This window comes from Perna viridis, chromosome 3, assembly GCF_037379345.1.
Source record: "Perna viridis isolate PV_CMFRI_1.1 ecotype Kerala chromosome 3, ASM3737934v1, whole genome shotgun sequence".
Lineage (NCBI taxonomy): Eukaryota > Metazoa > Mollusca > Bivalvia > Mytilida > Mytilidae > Perna > Perna viridis.
This window is the reverse complement of record NC_142447.1, coordinates 34402889-34420316: the sequence shown is the minus strand read 5'-3', so window position 1 is coordinate 34420316 and position 17428 is coordinate 34402889. Positions and strand designations below refer to the sequence as shown.

The following is a 17428-nucleotide window of genomic DNA, read 5'->3' as shown; positions in this document are numbered from 1 at the left end:
TTATTTAAACAAGTAAATTTGGTGAAGAATTTCTATATTCATCCTACCATTAGCATAATGATTCTGCCTTATTTTCCAAGCTTCAAAATGGTATGCAACTTTAAGATGTCATTTGTCCAAATCCAAAAGAGAATAAAATGAAATGCCATAGAGTTACAAATTTGTAATGCAAATTTGGTGCTCCCACAGCGGGATTCGAACCCCTTCTCTTCTCTGACATCTATGGCAACACCGCCTGTGTGAGGTCCAACGCTCTAGACCACTCGGCCAACTTAGCTATATAAAATATAGATTTCGTTATCCAAGTGATACTTCCTCGTAAGTTAATCTAGAGCACGAACATTAGCACATGATGTAAATGAATAGGACAACCTCTGATGGTATGGAGTAAGACAATAGAGGATCTGTAATAGTATACAATACAGCCACATCAGGTATATAATACATATAAGAAGTCTAATGGGGTGAGGCAACTCCACCATCTTACTGGCTAGTACATTACTAGTGGCTGCTTGTCCACCCATTCATGGATGGGGAGCCTCTTGAAAGACTATTTTAAACAAAGTTTGCACATTGAGAAAAATGATCCAGTCTGGTACATTTTAAATCATAATGCTGCCATTCTAGGCAGCAAATTGGAAATATATCCATTCACACTGGTTCTTTCTTTGTAGAAACTAAAATAATATAAACATTACATGCGATTTTTAAAACATGCAATATTTATACTTTTGGCCAAGATTTAATTAATTTTTTCATAAACATCTTGTATTAAAAGATATTGCATCGACTTTGGCACAAGTCATTATAACTTCTGTGACTTGCTCTGTGTCTGACCAACGTAAAACCTGTCCATTTTCATACACATGGGCTTGCTCCCACTGTCAAATATGCAGTCAAACAAGTATATAACATGAACTGAAAACTGTTCAGTATATCAAATGTAAACACAATTCGCAATGACATTAATAGTCATACATTTTAGGAATAGTTTGACAACATTTCCATAACAAATCAGGCATTTTCATCACTATTCCCAATGTTTTTGACGTAGACTGGATGTTTGGACTATTAGTCTGAAGAAGTTCCCCATTCCACACATCCATGGACGGGGAGCCACTGCCAATAAAAAAAAACAACCATTATACTTGTCATGAAAATGGTAAAACTCTGATGTACACTAGTAAAGAGGGTAGTCCAGATAATCATGATGTCATAGTGGCATTTTATATAATCTGAATTTCAAGCCCACATAGGATGCGACCACGCAAAAACAAAGATTAGCCTCCCAAGACACATACATCATATTACATGTAAGGCCACTAAGGGTGGGTCAACAGCATATCCATGACAAAATTTCAGAAAAGTGTGATGTCATTGTTATCCTGAATAGATTGACATGCTCAAAAAATAAGAAAAAATATCATATATATACCTGCTGTGTACTAAAGTCGAATGATAAGTACACGGAACTCTCGCTCATATTACCACTCAAAATGTTTCGCTTTCTTCTCCCGACCATTGAGGCTTGTTAAAGTGTTGAACGTGATATGATTCACGAGCTGAATGAAACAAATGTATCAAGACTATCAAGAGCAAAGTAAACTAGTTGTAGCGACGACAAATCAAAGAACAATGTCTACTTATTGGTTTTTAATTCGTTATAAATATCTCCCATGTTATTACTTTTTAAATTTTAAATTTTGCTCTAAAAAATGATCACTTCAGTAGTCTACCTTTTTTCGACATTTCCGATTGACTTTCGGTAATCTCCGTTTACAAAACCGATCTTAAACGAAACGCAACGCTTCAAAAGTGAAAGTAGTGCTTGCATCACCTGAACTCGATACGACTAGACTTGGTAAGCTTAAAGCTGTTGACACAATGCAAACTTTAAATTTTAGGTTTCTGGTTTAAATTTTATTATATTGGATGCTGCTTATGAGAGTGTTTCTTTGAGAAAGGTTTTGTTCATTCACTAATGTCAATAGTGGACAATACATTAATTAATGCATTTGCAGTCATTATAGTCAGATAGTGTGTAATTGTTATTTGGCGACTGTGCAGACTTTTAGACATACTAACTCTTTGCATAATTACCAGTTTTTCGTAAAATAAATAAGATGAATAGATAGCATACCTGTTAACAGTTAGATTCCTTAAAGAGTGATATCTACATCTACATGTTCATCTATAGTACTGTTGATCTGCAGAGGTAGATACTTCATAACATTAACCCGGATGCAAGGCATATACAAGTGTAAGTAGAAATTTATTAAAAACAGATGGTTCACTGTTTACTGCTGCAGTCTTAGTTTGGCTTCCTTGAATCTCTTTGGCAAGGTGGCCAGGTTAGCTTCTGGAGTAAACCTGTTCCAACCAGTATTGCAGTAATGGTGCATGATGTATGCATCTGTGGAAGTACTGATTTTGGAGAATTTTTTTAGAATGGTATTGCCTTGTAGATATGGATGGTCGTCTGACGTAGAATGGAATATTAATGGCTACTTCGTAGAAGAGAGTAAGTCTGCTGGTTTTACGTCTTGGTTGGTTAAGATGTTAGTTACTGTCCCTGGTTCTCGACTGTATGTTGATCTTATAAATCTGACAGCTTTTCTTTGGACCAATTTAAGGCCACATCAAATTAATTTTTAGGTTCTCATCCACCAGCAACTAAAAAAATGGGTCGAGTCGGACGATTTTATGTTTATTATTTTTTTCTAAGATGTGTAAAATCTCGTTCCTGCTGACGAATTCGTTGAAGAAATCCTGAAAATGTGTACTTTTGGTTTGTGCCATACCAAGGCTTTATTTCTTAAATTCCCCTTAAAATGGGACTAACAATGAAAACCATCCTGCAATCTGCCGAAAAATATCAAGACATGCTATAAACATACAGAAGTTACTCGTTTTTTTACCGGAAATCTATAGTATTGTGTAAAAGTAGAGTCATGACCGATACGTACATAAAAGAAACCCATAAAATTGAACTACCATAAAAAAAAATTAAAATTTTAAAAAGTTGGGGCAGGCCTTTTTGAGTAGGGACGGGTCGGGATGAGAATCTACAATTAACTTAATGTGGCCAAATTGTGTTTATGTGTTGTTTTCTGTATGGGTCCCACACTGCTGAGGAGTATTTTAGGTGTGGGTGTATGAATGTCAGGTATATATTTTCCTTAATGTCCTGTGGGCAAATGTCAATGTTTCTTCTCAGGAATCCAAGGGTCTTGTTTGGTCTTGACACTGCCTTGTTGATATGAGGCACCCAGCTTACATCTTCTGATAGTTCTACTCCCAGATATGGGTACTGAGGTACTGTTGTGAGTGTATGACCCATCATTTCATAATTTTCTATTATTGGTGTTTTCTTTCTTGTGACTAGCAGTATATTGCATTTTGCTGGATGGAATGTCATTTGCCAACTGTCTGCCCACTTGGTTAGACAAAAGTGTTGTTAGGTCTTCCTGTATTCGTTTTCTGTCTTAGATGGTTTTGATGGATCAATAGAGGAGTCAGTCATCAGTAAATAGCCTTAATGTTGTGTTTTTATATATTGCACTTCCCATATCATTGATATAGATTAGGAAACTTAGAGGTCCCAGCACTGTTCCTTGTGAAACTCCTGATCTTACTTGATTGTTCCTGCTATTTTCTCCATCCACACAGACACATTGTTTTTTTGTGAGCCATACTGATACCCACTGAAGATCTCCCTCTTTTCAGCATTTCTAAGAGGGAGATTTAGCATGACAACCTTTTTCACGAAAAATAGGATGATTTTGCTAGAAATCCAAGACTAAAGATAAGACAAAGATATAAAATATATGATAATTTCATTAATCTACTAAGATTTTCTAATTAAAATTGTAGTAATTCGTACAAGTAAAGTATTACTTATTTGTTGATTGTTTCTCAGTGATTATTATGTTACATAAACATTGTATTCATATCAATTTGATAAATCATTTCAAACATAAGTTGTGCAATATTTCTGCTAAGAGGGAGATTTTTTTTTTTTTTTTTTTGGGGGGGGGGAGAAATTTGTGCAATAGGGAGATTTGTGTCTCCCATCATGGTAGACTTTCTCACAGACAGAGTATTACCCAAAAAGAGGGAGGTTAAAAGATATGAGACAGGAATAATGATTTACTTATTTTTTCTAACTTTTTTTTTCATCTGTTGTATGGATAGATGTCCATGAGAACTTCAATTTACTGGGAACAATCTTCTGGTGGTGGTCTTTTGCATCAATCACCTGCACAGACAGTATATTGGCTGTTTCAAAGCTTTCAGCTCTGCCATACTAAAAACCACGAAATTAAATTCCTGACAAAATACATATTTCCATTTATTTGTAATATGGGAAATGTCAAACCATGCATTCAAGAATCCATGAACTAATGATTTGTCTGTAATCCATGAAAATTGATATCCACGAATAAAATTGCTTTCACAGTATCAATCAAAATGTAATTCCCATAAATTTTGAACTCTGTAGTTGTGAAGTACATGTTTAGATCATAAGTACACTCCACATTTCATCAAAGAAGGAAATCATGCAAAAAAACTGTGGTATTCATTAAATGGTAATGTGAATTATATTTTCTTTGAAATGTTAGTGGGTTTTGTTTAATGGATTTTAACATAGAAAGTGGTTGTCCTGTGTACATTATCCTGAATATTATGGACAAGAATCTCACATTTGCACTCATCCAAAATTAATTTAACAAGTGCAAGAATGAATTAGTGACCTAAACAAGGTGACGTAAAAAACAAACACGACCGAATGGATTTTGTGGGCAAAACTTACAGGAGATTAGTTGAATATTTTGTTGAGCACGAACAAGGTGTCAAATTGGACAGGATTGTCCAGTTGGTGAACATTTTTTAGCCAACACTACAGTGTCCATGATATGCAAGTGACTGTCCTTTTTGAAAATTTCTCAGGTGAAAAATAGTGTCAGTTCTTGAAACAACAAAAAATCAGTTTTCTTGGCACTCTCTGTGCAGCATGATATGACTACAGTGGTCAAACCCTGAACAGTTGGGACAAGTGTGGAAACAACATTAGTTTTTGACACACTTAAGCATAGGGATTTAAAATTCATAATGGACACAATAACTAGTTTGGACACAATATAGTACAAATTTGAAAATTAATTTTTAAATTAATTAAAAGGTTTCTAGATCAGATCAAAAATTAAAAAAAGTTGATTTTTTGGGGTGTGGCAGCTTTGACCCCTAATTTCTTAAAAACGGTAAGAGATATCTGAAATCTGATTGAATGAAAAGCAGGCAGGGGTTTACATTAGGATTCCAATAAATAAAATTTCATAATTGGGTCAAAAGTAAAAAAGTTATTTTTAGGTCAGTGGCATCTTTGACCCCTTATAATTTGAAAACTGTCATCTGATGAAAAACAAATGCAGGGATTTTCACAAGTAGTCCAATAAAATTTTCATATTCAGGCCAAAAATGAAAAAGGCTTCAATGCTAATTTCACTAAGTTCAATGAGTTATGGAGCTTCAACCTTAAGTTTAACCTGAAAAAGACTGTACATCACCTAAAAGCTGCATGTGTACACTAATAGCCCTGAAAATATTATTTGGGGTTTACTACCTTTCAGTGTGACACTGGCTCCTAGAAGACAAAGAGCTAAAAATAGAATGGGAATTCCCCTACATTTCCCATAAAGGGGTCTTCATGCAGAACTAAAAAAATATTTAATTTAGTAAGTTACAGTGACCATTTTATGTAGAAATAAAGGAAATATAATTCCCTGCCTAACACAAGCTCACTTGTGCAGATTTGATGTGCACTTTTCCACAGCAACATAACACAACTGCACTAAAAATTGTGTAGGACTATTTTTGCATATTTTCTGAAAGCTCATTGGTTGAATTAGTGGTATGTAACCTAAAGAAGATAAGTTCAAAATATGAGATTCGATCTGGTAATCTCTAAACCAATTTCACATACATGTACACTGCTTGTAGCCCCTTATTTACAAAAGGGGTATGGTAAAAACCTCCAAAAACTATATGTTCCTAGGAGTAATGTGTTAAAATTTCAAATAAATTGGATAAGTTTTCAACTAAAATATAAAGGATCAATAAATAAAAAAGGATGCAAATGAGGACAACAACAACTGAGTGATACCATTACGTAACAAAAACATTTTTTGTGGTTGTAAAATAAAACTAATATTTTATAGAAAAGCAGAGGACACTTTCCCTACCAGTGCACCTGGTCCATGTTCCAAGTTTTTAGTTGAATCCAAGTTGCTCATTTGCTTTTGTTACTTTGTATGTATGATTTTAGTTATGTTATGTTCTTTGTTGTGTATGTCTGTTTTCCATGTCTGGTCTTTGTCCCTGGATTACATTCTTTTGATTACCGCTGTAACCTTGGTTCCCTTGATTACTCTTTTAAAGTCCTTTCATATCAGATTATTAAAGTGTATTTTGAACCTGGGTAAAATGAATACCTGTCTAAACCATACAAAGTCTACAGCCCTGAAGGGGTTTAGTTAAGACAGGTTTCACTGTATTATTATTTTCTACTGTTGACCTTGTAAAGTATGGTTGACCTGATTTGTTAAGCTATCCCAGCATTTTACACAGCTGTGACACTAATTCTTATATATTTATATAGACAAAATACTAGGTTTGAATGATGCAATTTTCTTCCCATGATCTCAAGAGATATTTCCAATATTAATCAGGTATAGATATTTATTAGCTTTTACTATTAATTATGTATATTTCATCAATGCAAAAAAATCTGTTTATGGTACAAAATACATAGTATCCATCCAATACAATACTGGATAAAGTTTTATCAGGAGATATTTATATAGCTTAGTGTCAAAGAGTTTTTGAATGTACTTCTATACAGTTGATTTCTTTAATTTTTGCATAAATATTCTTCAAATGAATAAGGGTCCAGAATGGGTATTCAAATGCTATTTTCACAATCCTGAACCAGGAACTGACTGATCAGAAATGACTGGAAAGAATTCAATAAAAGATGGTTCATTTGATCCTTGGTTGTCCTGCACAAAATGGTTGTTGGGATTTTTTTATCTGTGAAAAAAAAATGGTCGCTATTTCTAAAGGTAGAATATAGGGGTCAGTCAACTGTTTTTTTTCATATATTTCCTAAACTGTTAGGTTTAGCCTAATTCTGACATAGATAAAAGGTAGTGTTCAGCATGATAAGATTTATGTGTGGTTAAATTTTCATGAGAATCAGTTAAGCCATGTTGGAGTTATTGCCCTTTAACTATGTTATTACTTTCTAAAATTATCTTCTCAAAAACTACTGGACTAAATTCTATGAAAGTTATATTACTGTTCTTTAGGTTTGAGCATCAGGAATTTTAATCCCAAGAAAAAAATGGTGGCTTTTACAAAAAATACAATGTGGCTTATCAAGCCAGGTAATTCATGTTCTTTAAAGCCTCTAGTTTTCTTTTGTGATATTATTCTTTTGTATTGACTTTTAATAATTGGGTTTGTAAAACTTCTTTAGACCAAACAGAACTTGTCATTAATTGTTAATTGTATCCTATGTCAAATTTCCAACCACGTCCTCTAGATTTGTTATCATTTTAGATTTTTTCACAAGGATATTGCCCCCATATTTGTTCTTTTTTTTATTTTAGTAGATAATTATAAATAGCTGATTTGTGGACTAACTTTAAACCATTATTTTGGTTTTAACATTGCCTATACATGTATAAAAGTATTAAAAATACAAGTATTTAACACTGATAATAATGTTTTAATTTGTTTTTGTTTTGTGTTTAAACCTTGAAACACCTGAGCATTGACCGAAAAATACTTCGTGATGGTGTATTAATTTGCTCCTTTAACCTTTTATTCTGAATTGGGGGTTTAATTCATAAACACTCCTAGCCTAATGTATGCTTAGGGTGTATGTTTTCATTGTACAAGAAAAGGTAGGAATTTAAATGAAAAGTATTAATGACAGAAGTATCCTTAAAGTTTTCATGTCATGAAAAGCAGAAATTTTATGGGGATATTCAATACCAATATAAATGATCTTTTGTCATTTTTTTGTTGTTTGTTTTAATTTTATGTTACATTCAACTCTTCTTAAATATTAGACAGTCTGTCTTATAAAATTTAATAGTGATGACCAATACCATACAAATTTAGAAATCTAGTGTGTAGTCTGTGGTCTTTTAATATAAAAATATGTTCTTCATTTAATAGAATAAAGAAAAAGATCTGTATCATTCATGGTATTACATTAAAACTTACTTGATTTTCAATTTTTTCCAGGTTAATACAAGATGTTCAGTAAATTAGTAGTAAGACAACCTGTGTCATCAGCTGTAAAACAGGTGTTCAACTGCAGTTTACGGTCTATAGCCTCCCAAACCCAGAAATCCAAAGATGTGTTTGCCAGGGAAGATAAATATGGAGCGCATAATTACCACCCATTACCAGTTGCTTTAGAAAAGGCTGAAGGTATATTGAACATCTAAAACCACAAAGGGAGAAATAATAAGGATTTTCTTTTTGCACAAGAATTTTGCTGTTACTTGTTACTTTTTAATCCTCAAAGGTCAAAGTTGGATGATGACTATTAGAGTTGCTGCCTTGTAAGGTAAAAAATGTTGATTTTTGCTTTTAGCTTACAACTTTCAATTGTTGAAATGATCCTTATGACAAGGCCTACAAAAGTCCCCAAGGGTCCAGGTCTTGTTACAACTCTTTTTAAGAGTTATTGGACGTAAAAAAAATACAAAAAATGACAATTTTGTGGTGTTAAGCTTATAACTTGAAAACTGTAATAGATTTTTAAAAAGTAAACTTTCAATTGATGAAATGATCCTACAGCATGACTTACGAAAGTCTCCCAGAGTACAAGTTGTATGAAAATTCCTTATGTGAGTTACTGCTGTTGAAAGATTAAAAAAGGCTTTTTTTTTTTTCGAGTGACTGAATTAGGCTTTCCAGAGCCCCTGGGTATGACTTAATGTCACATAACAAAAAATTATATGTTCTTCAATATAACTTCTTTAAAGATCATGGCATAGACAAAAACTATATTTTTGATATTTTTGCCTCATTTTAAAATAATTATTAAGTATTTGATAAAGTCATAGACATCAGTTTATGTTTCACCCAAAATATAAAGCTTATTTTGTTTTCCCTTCAGCAAAGCACCAGGCAGCCTGAAAAAAGTAGGTGTCCATCCATTTTATCTGTAAGATCTTGTGGATGCAACTCTTCTGACATCTTTGATATTTGGGGTGGTGTATTGGAATGAAATGTAGCTGTGCACACTACACTGCCATTTTGATTTGGCAGATGTGACTTGTACTATTTTTAGCATGTTCCAATAATACAAGGCCTTGTGCACACAATTCCCCAGAAACGGTTTGTTGGATTCTCTTGATATGTTTATGAAGTAAAGATGTGCATACTAACAGGCCATTTAGTTTTGTATAGGAGTTGTGGGTCAAGATGTTGAGGACTCAACTCTTCAGAAACGAACACTATAATATCTAAATCTAAACCAAGTATCATTGATCCAATACTGCTGAATTTGAGTTTTTTACTGTTTCTAATTTGAAAACAAAGATCTTCTCTAGTTTTATTTCACTAACCTAATCTGCCAAATGTGGGAATGGGTTGGCATCACCTAGCTATCTTGTTTATTCTCCTTTTTGTATATATATATACTTGATTAATTTGTTATAACAACAATAGAAGTAATCAACAACTTTTTATTTAAGGATGTTTTGTATGGGATGTTGAAGGAAACCGATACTTTGACTACCTCAGTGCCTACAGTGCATGTAACCAAGGTCATTGTCATCCAAAGATAGTCAAGGCTTTGTCTGACCAGGCTTCCAAACTGACATTGACATCTAGGGCTTTCTACAATAGTGTTTTGGGAGAGTTTGAGGAGTATATTACAAGATTGTTTAAGTATGACAAAGTCCTACCAATGAACACAGGTACTTAAACTAATTTTTGTTAGTATTTTAAACCTTTCTTGAATGTTGAATAAAATATCTTCAGGAAAATTGTAATTTACTTGTTGTTAAGTCGCTAATATTGTTAACAATTTCTTGCACTTGTAATTTCAGTACTTAATATTTGCATATGATTTGCATAATTATGTAGTTATACACCACTTAATGCTGCAGATCCTTGCTGTGTTTACCGCCTTGGTGTCATAATTCTAACTTCATATGAGATAAAAATGTACCTCTTAAGTATCATGCATGTGTGTTCTACATGTGTTTCTCGCTTGTACAAGAATGGGAAGTTTACATGAAATGATCAGTTAGCTTTGAACATTACCCAGTTCCCAATTCAGGCACTGGGGCTCATTACAAGACTATATAGGTCATATACATTAGCACACCCCGACATTTATGAATATTCTTTGCCAGTTGCTCAATCTGGTTCCTAAACTGGTTCCCTGGTCAATATCATAAGCGACCCAAAGATCAATACAACGTACCTCTTTTGAACATATAATACACGTCTATGCATGTTTGTTTTTTCTTGTATTAGAACGGGAAGTTTACATTAAAGGAAAAAAATGATTGGTAAGGATTGAATTTATGTAATATTACACAGTTTCTGACTCAAACACTTAATTGATCTATATAGCCATTGCCAGTTGTTTAATCTTATTCTGGTATGCATTCGGTTCATCACCGTTATGAAGGAGTATGCAATCATATCCAGGGAACCAAGATTTTTGTGGAAGTCATCTGATTTTAGAGCATATCACATTCATACTATTTCAGATGTTAAAAGTAAGCTAAAATCAGTGACAGTGAATATTTGACAATTAGCGACTTTGAAGACTTAAGTCTTTGATTATTAATTATTACTCTTAAACATTAAACATTTTTACTTGAAATACGTAAAACTTACATTGAAAATTTGGAAAAAAAATTTATAGATGTTTGACAAATATACAATATCATAGAGAAAAATTAAATGTATACATTAAATTCAAGTATGATATACAGTTCCTGTCTTTTTTAACTAATGTTAACATTAGTTACCTACATTTTCTTGATTATTAGCATTGTTTAAAAATTAGTACTGTACCCCCTAACAATCTAAGTTCAGGAGGTTTGTATGAATCATGGTGTCAGTCTGTCCATTTGTCTATTTCTATGTCTGCATATCCTCTCCTTACCCACTCCTTTGATTTTGATGAATTTAACAGGAAGTTGAGGCATCGTATGTTGAAGTTCCAGAAGGAAGATGACTGAAAGGGAAAATATATGTTAGAATATTGAACATAATGTAAGTTATCTTTAAACAGGGGTACTCTCTCTTTTGCTGTTAGCTATCTATGTAGAGGTGTTTTTTTAAAAGGTGTTGAAGGAGGAGAAACTGCTTGTAAACTGGCAAGAAAGTGGGCTTATCAAGTTAAAAAGGTTCCAAGTAACCAGGCCAAGACTGTATTTGCTGCTGGAAATTTCTGGGGTCGAACATTAGCTGCCATCTCATCATCAACTGATCCATCTAGTTATGCTGGATATGGGCCATACATGCCAGGGTTGTCTTTGGTACCTTATGATGATTTAGGAGCACTTGAGGTAAGAACAAGTTAGGTACTAATTTTTATTCAGTCATTAGATTTCAAATATGAACAAATATTTTTTGCCAGATTTATTTCTGAAAAAAGTGGATTTCTTCTGTCTATATGAACTGTGTGAATTAAGTGATTCACTCTTTTGTCTTGAGCTCCAGTACATATTACAGTAATTTTGGAAAAAAAGTTATTTTTAAAGACCCCTTCTTCAACCATAGGATGTCTTTTAAAAAGTTAAGCTCAGCCTTTTAAATTTCTAGAGAGAATTCCAGGATCCTAATGTTTGCGCCTATATGGTTGAGCCAATTCAAGGTGAAGCTGGTGTTGTAGTACCCTCTCCAGGATATCTAAAGGGAGTTAGAGAACTTTGTGATAAATACAATGTACTTTGGATTGCTGATGAAGTTCAGACTGGACTGTGTAGGACTGGAAAGTAGGTGCTTTCTTCCCAGAAGGAACTTATTAGTGACATAAAGCTCATCAGAACTTTTCATTATTTTATGAATAATACTTGTATATTTATGTCTAAAGAGTTGTCCTTTACACATTTTGGGTTCAAAACCACATGTCCTAGTAACTAGCTAAATTACCTATATCTCCTTTAAGATTACCTTAAAAATTCATGAGAACTGTTTGGTTGGGATACATAGTCTTCTTGCTAAAGTGTCAGGATTGGTTTGTTACATATTGTCTTTACCGGTAGTACAATTTTTATTTTATACTTCATCTACCGGTACTAAGTGATATCTTATATGTAATAGAAGCAGAACTTATTTCTACACACTTAAAGAAAGGAAAACAGCACAAAATTTAATATACAGGTTACTTTGTACATACATTTGTGTTAACTCTTCCACTTTTGGCCTGAGCCACCAGATATTTCATCACAAATTCCATGGTCTCCTGCTGCCTTGCCTGTCTCCAGGAGATCTCCTTCTTTTAAATCTCCAAAGGTAAATACATGTGTTAACATATCTTATACATAATATAACTATTTTGATTTCTCTAACAGGATGTTATGTGTAGAACATGAAGGTGTCAGACCAGATATGGTAATTCTTGGGAAAGCATTATCTGGAGGTCTTTATCCAGTAAGTATCTATGGTCATTCTTGGGAAAGTATTATCTGGGGGTCTTTATCAGTGAGTATCTATGATCATTCTTGGGAAAGTATTATCTGGGAGTCTTTATCCAGTAAGGATCTATGGTCATTCTTGGGAAAGTATTATCTGGGGGTCTTTATCAGTGAGTATCTATGGTCATCATTGGGAAAGTATTATCTGGGGTCTTTTCCAGTAAGTATCTATGGTCATTCTTGGGAAAGTATTATCTGGGGTCTTTTCCAGTAAGTATCTATGGTCATTCTTGGGATAGCAATATGTAAGACTTTATCCTGCAGGTAATAATAGTCATTTTTCAGTTTTTGGGAAAGCATTGTCTGAGGGTACTTATCTATGAACTGTCTATGGTCAGTGATTTGTGAGTGTTTCTCAATAGGTTGAAGATATATCTGTTGTTCTGATCCATTTGAGGAGAACACAGTACTTCAGAAATTTGATTATTATTCAAATGCCTTGGGATTCAGATTTTTTATGGTAGGGCATTGATATATAGGTCTGAAAAATTCCCAACGATGTTAGAACTGTCAAATTTGCAATGCAAATTTTTGGCCATTCCCTCCGTGGGACTCGAACTCGTACCGCTGTGACATCTATGGCAACACTGCCTGCACAAAGTCCAGCGTCCTAAACCACTCGGCCAGCTAGGCTATATAAAAATATAGCTTTCGCTGGCCGGGTCATTCCTCCTCTTAGGATTTAATCTAGGGCTGTAACTTAGTACGCAATGTACGGTAGTACGGGACAGTTCATTTAGGTGTTGTTATGTAGGATAGAGGATCAAATTAAGGATGCATGTCACAACAAATCAATATTATACAAACTTCTCAGAATGTATAAATATTGCCATTTGTTTATTCTGAAAGGTATCAGCAGTATTAGCAGATGATGAAGTGATGTTAACCATCAAACCAGGAGAGCATGGTTCTACTTATGGTGGAAATCCACTGGGCTGCAAAGTAGCCATAGCATCTTTGGAGGTATATAATTTGATCATTAAATCTAATAAAAATGAATGGATATATATCTATCTAAATTTGTTAGGACTTTATTTAAAAGCACTTTTTAGGTGTTTCAGTTTCTACTTAATTTGGTGACCAATATTGATTATTTATTTTTAGTGAAGGGGAAATGACACAGATTTCAGTTTGATTGGGTTCCTTCTTGTAATAGTTTAAGATTTTTGTGAAGTACCAGAAGCTTAAACCTGAAAAAAAAACCATCTGAATAAAGTAGATATATAAAAAATTCAGGGTGTTCTGCCCACAGAGAAACTGGTTTGTGTGTCTCAGGTGGTGGTTGAATTGGCTACACCTGGCATCCTACCTGCTGGGGTAGTCAGGCCATAATACAGAAAACCTGACCTCAAACCGTAGTGGTGCACTGTGTTAGGAAAAATGCCACTTTAAAGAACCCATCTGTGGTAATCAAGAGGAGTAGGAGCCTCGTCTTCTTCACAGGAGGCTAAATTGCCCAACCCTACCCACCTCTTCCTATTTCCACTGGCAATCAAAATTTGTTGACCCTTTTGTCCTTGTGTCCCATCGTATTTTTCACTTTATCATCTTGTGTTCATTTTATCATTCATATCATGTTCATTGCCCAGATTTAGCCATAGGCTTGGTGCTTGGATATTCAACAGCAATAAATCTAGAAAAGCGGAGGACTGTCATCCTACCGGTGCATCTCATCCATGCTGCCCATGGAGTCCAGGTAGCTCATTTACTTTTGTTTCTTTGTATGTGTTATTTTGGTTATGTTCTTTGTTGTGTGTCTATTTTCTCTGTCTAGTATTTATCCTTGGAATATATTGTTTTGATTTTGGCTCAAAACTTGGTTCCCTTGATTACTCTTTAAAAAATGGGTTGATTATCTTGCAGGTCTTACAAGAAGAAAAACTAGCAGAAAACGCTGAAAATTTAGGGCAGATATTACGTAAAGAGCTGAGCACACTGCCACAAGATGTTGTCAAAGTAGTCAGAGGAAAAGGATTACTTAATGCTATAGTCATTAATGAAAGTATGTTTCAAGAAGTTACTTATTGTATCTTATTTAATTGTAATGTTAGTTTGCTCCACTTACTCTGCCAAAATGCACACAGAAAAAACAAAAGTATGCAATTATTTACATGATATTTAATGCTTTATTGCTGAGTCTGATGGAATTGTATTGCATGAAATCATTGTCGGATTACATTTACAAAAATTGTCTGCCAGCTGAAAAAGCACTCAAGTGTGATACAGCGCTTCTATTGTAAACCAACTTAATTTTGCCTGCAATTTATTTTTGCTTATTTTATGAACAAGAAAAAAATAATGAAAATAAATCACAGCGAATAAGTTCCTTCATTGTGTAATACTGAGTGTTAGATGCAAAAACAAATACCGGTAGTAGCAAACAAAGTCAAATTGATATCTCTGAAATTCAAAAATAATTATCTATGAAAATAAGTTGTTTACAGTAAACTAGTGATTATAAATAAATTTGAGAGGAAGCAAAATGTCATTGACTTAACATAGCTGAAAAAGGAACAGATACTGTGAAAGTACTATTGTTCGTGAGGTGCCAATTTTCATGGTTTTCAGGGTTGAACCAGACCACAAAATTTGGTTCCCAACTAAAAGGAGATTCTCAGATTCTCATGGATGTGTTTACTGAAAACCTCAAAACCATGAATTCAAGATTCCAGGAACTTGTGTATCTTCCCTTATCACGAAAATTGGTATCTGCAAATTAAGGTACTTTCGCAAGTATTGTGAAACACACCAAATTAACCATCGTATAACCTTTATAAAAATAGTAAATGCTTACAGAGATCACCAAAAGGTCTTCAATAAGTATAAACACACCTTCAAGTAAGCTCTGAAAGGCCCCAGCAACAAAAGTAATAAATCAATGGTAAAAGAACGATGACGCTCCTTCAAAATAAACTACATTGTACCAAGTCAAATAACAACACAATGACACTTTAATGACCAACATGGACATTAGTATGAAGATTTCAGGTATTCAGGTATCCAGGTATCTTTTACTGTTTCAGATTAAGTCATTCTTCATTATTTGGCATCTATACTCGACTTGGTACTGTTTCTGTTATTTCAGATTGGGATGCCTGGGAAGTATGTCTGAGACTGAGAGACAACGGACTCCTGGCTAAACCTACCCACGGAGACATCATTAGGTTTGCTCCACCTCTTGTCATGTCTGAGGAACAGATGATGGAATCTATTGATATCATTAAATCAACCATTATGAGCTTTCAATAAATGGACTGTTCCATCATGTTTCAGTTTGTGGAGTAATGAGAACATATTGCTACTGAAATTACATGTTGATTATTCACTAAATATATGTTCACATGCAGAGTATGTTAGTTCATGTCTTACTGATTGGAAAGTTAGAAGATTTGAAGACATGTTTTAAAGGGCATAAATTCTGCTTAATTGGAAAAGTTCCAAGCAAAATTAAGATAAGGTAATTTAGAAACCATATTTGTAGAACAGTTAAATTAATTTATAAAATTTCCTTGAATGCTTCTACATCTTCATGCAACTTTGTTTTTTTAAAGAATTCTTTCAATGCTATGGGAGTGTTACTGTATAACAAATTGATCAATGAAAATCATGTGTCATATTGAAAAAATTAATCAAAATATTCTTCAAAAGTAATTTTTTCTACGTCTTTCAACATCCTTAGATTCAGTAAGTAAACAAATAAATGATATACAGTTACTTTTCTTTACGAGCTGTTATTGAACTTTTCCTTATGAGCTGTGCTTGAACTTTTCCTTATAAGCTGTACTTGAACTTTTCCTTATGAGCTATGCTTGAATTTTATCTTCTGTGGTCTTTTCCTCCTTACTATTTTATTTTGTAATTTGAAGATGAATATATTAAGTATTTCATGTCAAGTTGTACCAGGGAAGTACAACATCCATGATTGTACTATACCGGTGTTTAGAATTAGGGCAATTATTCATGTATGCCAAATGCATCTAAATTTATTCTACCTAGTCATAATGTTTTGCATTTTCTTGGTAGGTTTGCATTTATCTAAAATATTTTATATTTCACATGATGTTTTTTTATAAACTTTAACTCAAAAATTTCTGTGATTAGGCAAACTTTATACGGTTACATTATTGGGGTAATTTTTTTCCCATGAAAACTTATTGTATTGTTTTTAGTATATTTTTCTTTATCTTTGAACGAGTTTCATATAATCCTCTTTGTTGAGTTTTGAATGTGTTATTGGAAGTATTTTTTTATCAGAATCTCTTTGAATAAAGGAATTATTATTTATCATAAACCTTAATAACATTGTGTATTGTTTTTAAGGAAAATGAATAAATATTTTGTGTCACTTTTCTTTTGATCTATTTCACCTTGAAGCATAATATAGCATGTACTAGCATTACTCATTGAGTTTTCAGTTTTCCTTTACATTTTTGTGTTCAGGTAATAAATGTAGAACAGTATGTTGTGATATCTTTGAGTATTAATTGATCTCATTATGGTGATGGACTATTGTCCAGTGAACTGCAGTGAATCTTGTCTATCCAGGGTTTGGCTTCACTGTTTACCTAAAAGATGTATTTATCTGCTGGATTAATGGCGGGAACTTTTTGGCTGGTATTTCATGTAGTCTTATTATATAGCGTTCTCTTTGAATTCCCAAATAAACTGATCGTTTTGCAATGACA

The 17428-nt window shown here is 33.5% G+C and overlaps 2 protein-coding genes across 7 annotated transcripts in view; one reads left to right on the top strand and one right to left on the bottom strand.

The window, feature by feature from the left end:
- Nucleotides 1-2253, bottom strand: part of LOC148621986 (xylulose kinase-like) — a 27142-nt gene extending 24889 nt beyond the window's left edge. Inside the window, exons 1-3 of one of the 2 annotated variants that reach the window (XM_088571422.1) lie at nt 2141-2234; nt 1436-1562; nt 48-1119 (exon numbers count right to left, since the gene is read on the bottom strand). In XM_088571422.1, the coding sequence (XP_088427548.1) occupies nt 48-56 (9 nt within the window). In that variant the 5' untranslated portion in view covers nt 57-1119; nt 1436-1562; nt 2141-2234. Of the gene's footprint in view, nt 1-47; nt 1120-1435; nt 1563-2140 lie in introns of both variants that reach the window. The other variant, XM_088571421.1, reaches the window with a different exon arrangement.
- LOC148621985 (ornithine aminotransferase, mitochondrial-like) lies at nt 1737-17428 on the top strand. 5 transcript variants are annotated; one of them, XM_088571427.1, is made up of 9 exons: nt 1737-1861; nt 8314-8502; nt 9777-10001; nt 11389-11612; nt 11869-12041; nt 12621-12699; nt 13593-13706; nt 14607-14745; nt 15829-17428. In XM_088571427.1, the coding sequence occupies exons 2-9, from the start codon at nt 8325-8327 to the stop codon at nt 15990-15992; spliced, it is 1296 nt and encodes a 431-aa protein (XP_088427553.1). In that variant the 5' UTR covers nt 1737-1861; nt 8314-8324; the 3' UTR covers nt 15993-17428. The 5 variants fall into 5 exon arrangements, with proteins under 5 accessions (XP_088427553.1, XP_088427556.1, XP_088427555.1 ...); XM_088571430.1 differs by having other exon boundaries at nt 1812-2260; XM_088571429.1 differs by lacking the exon at nt 1737-1861 and adding an exon at nt 2373-2521.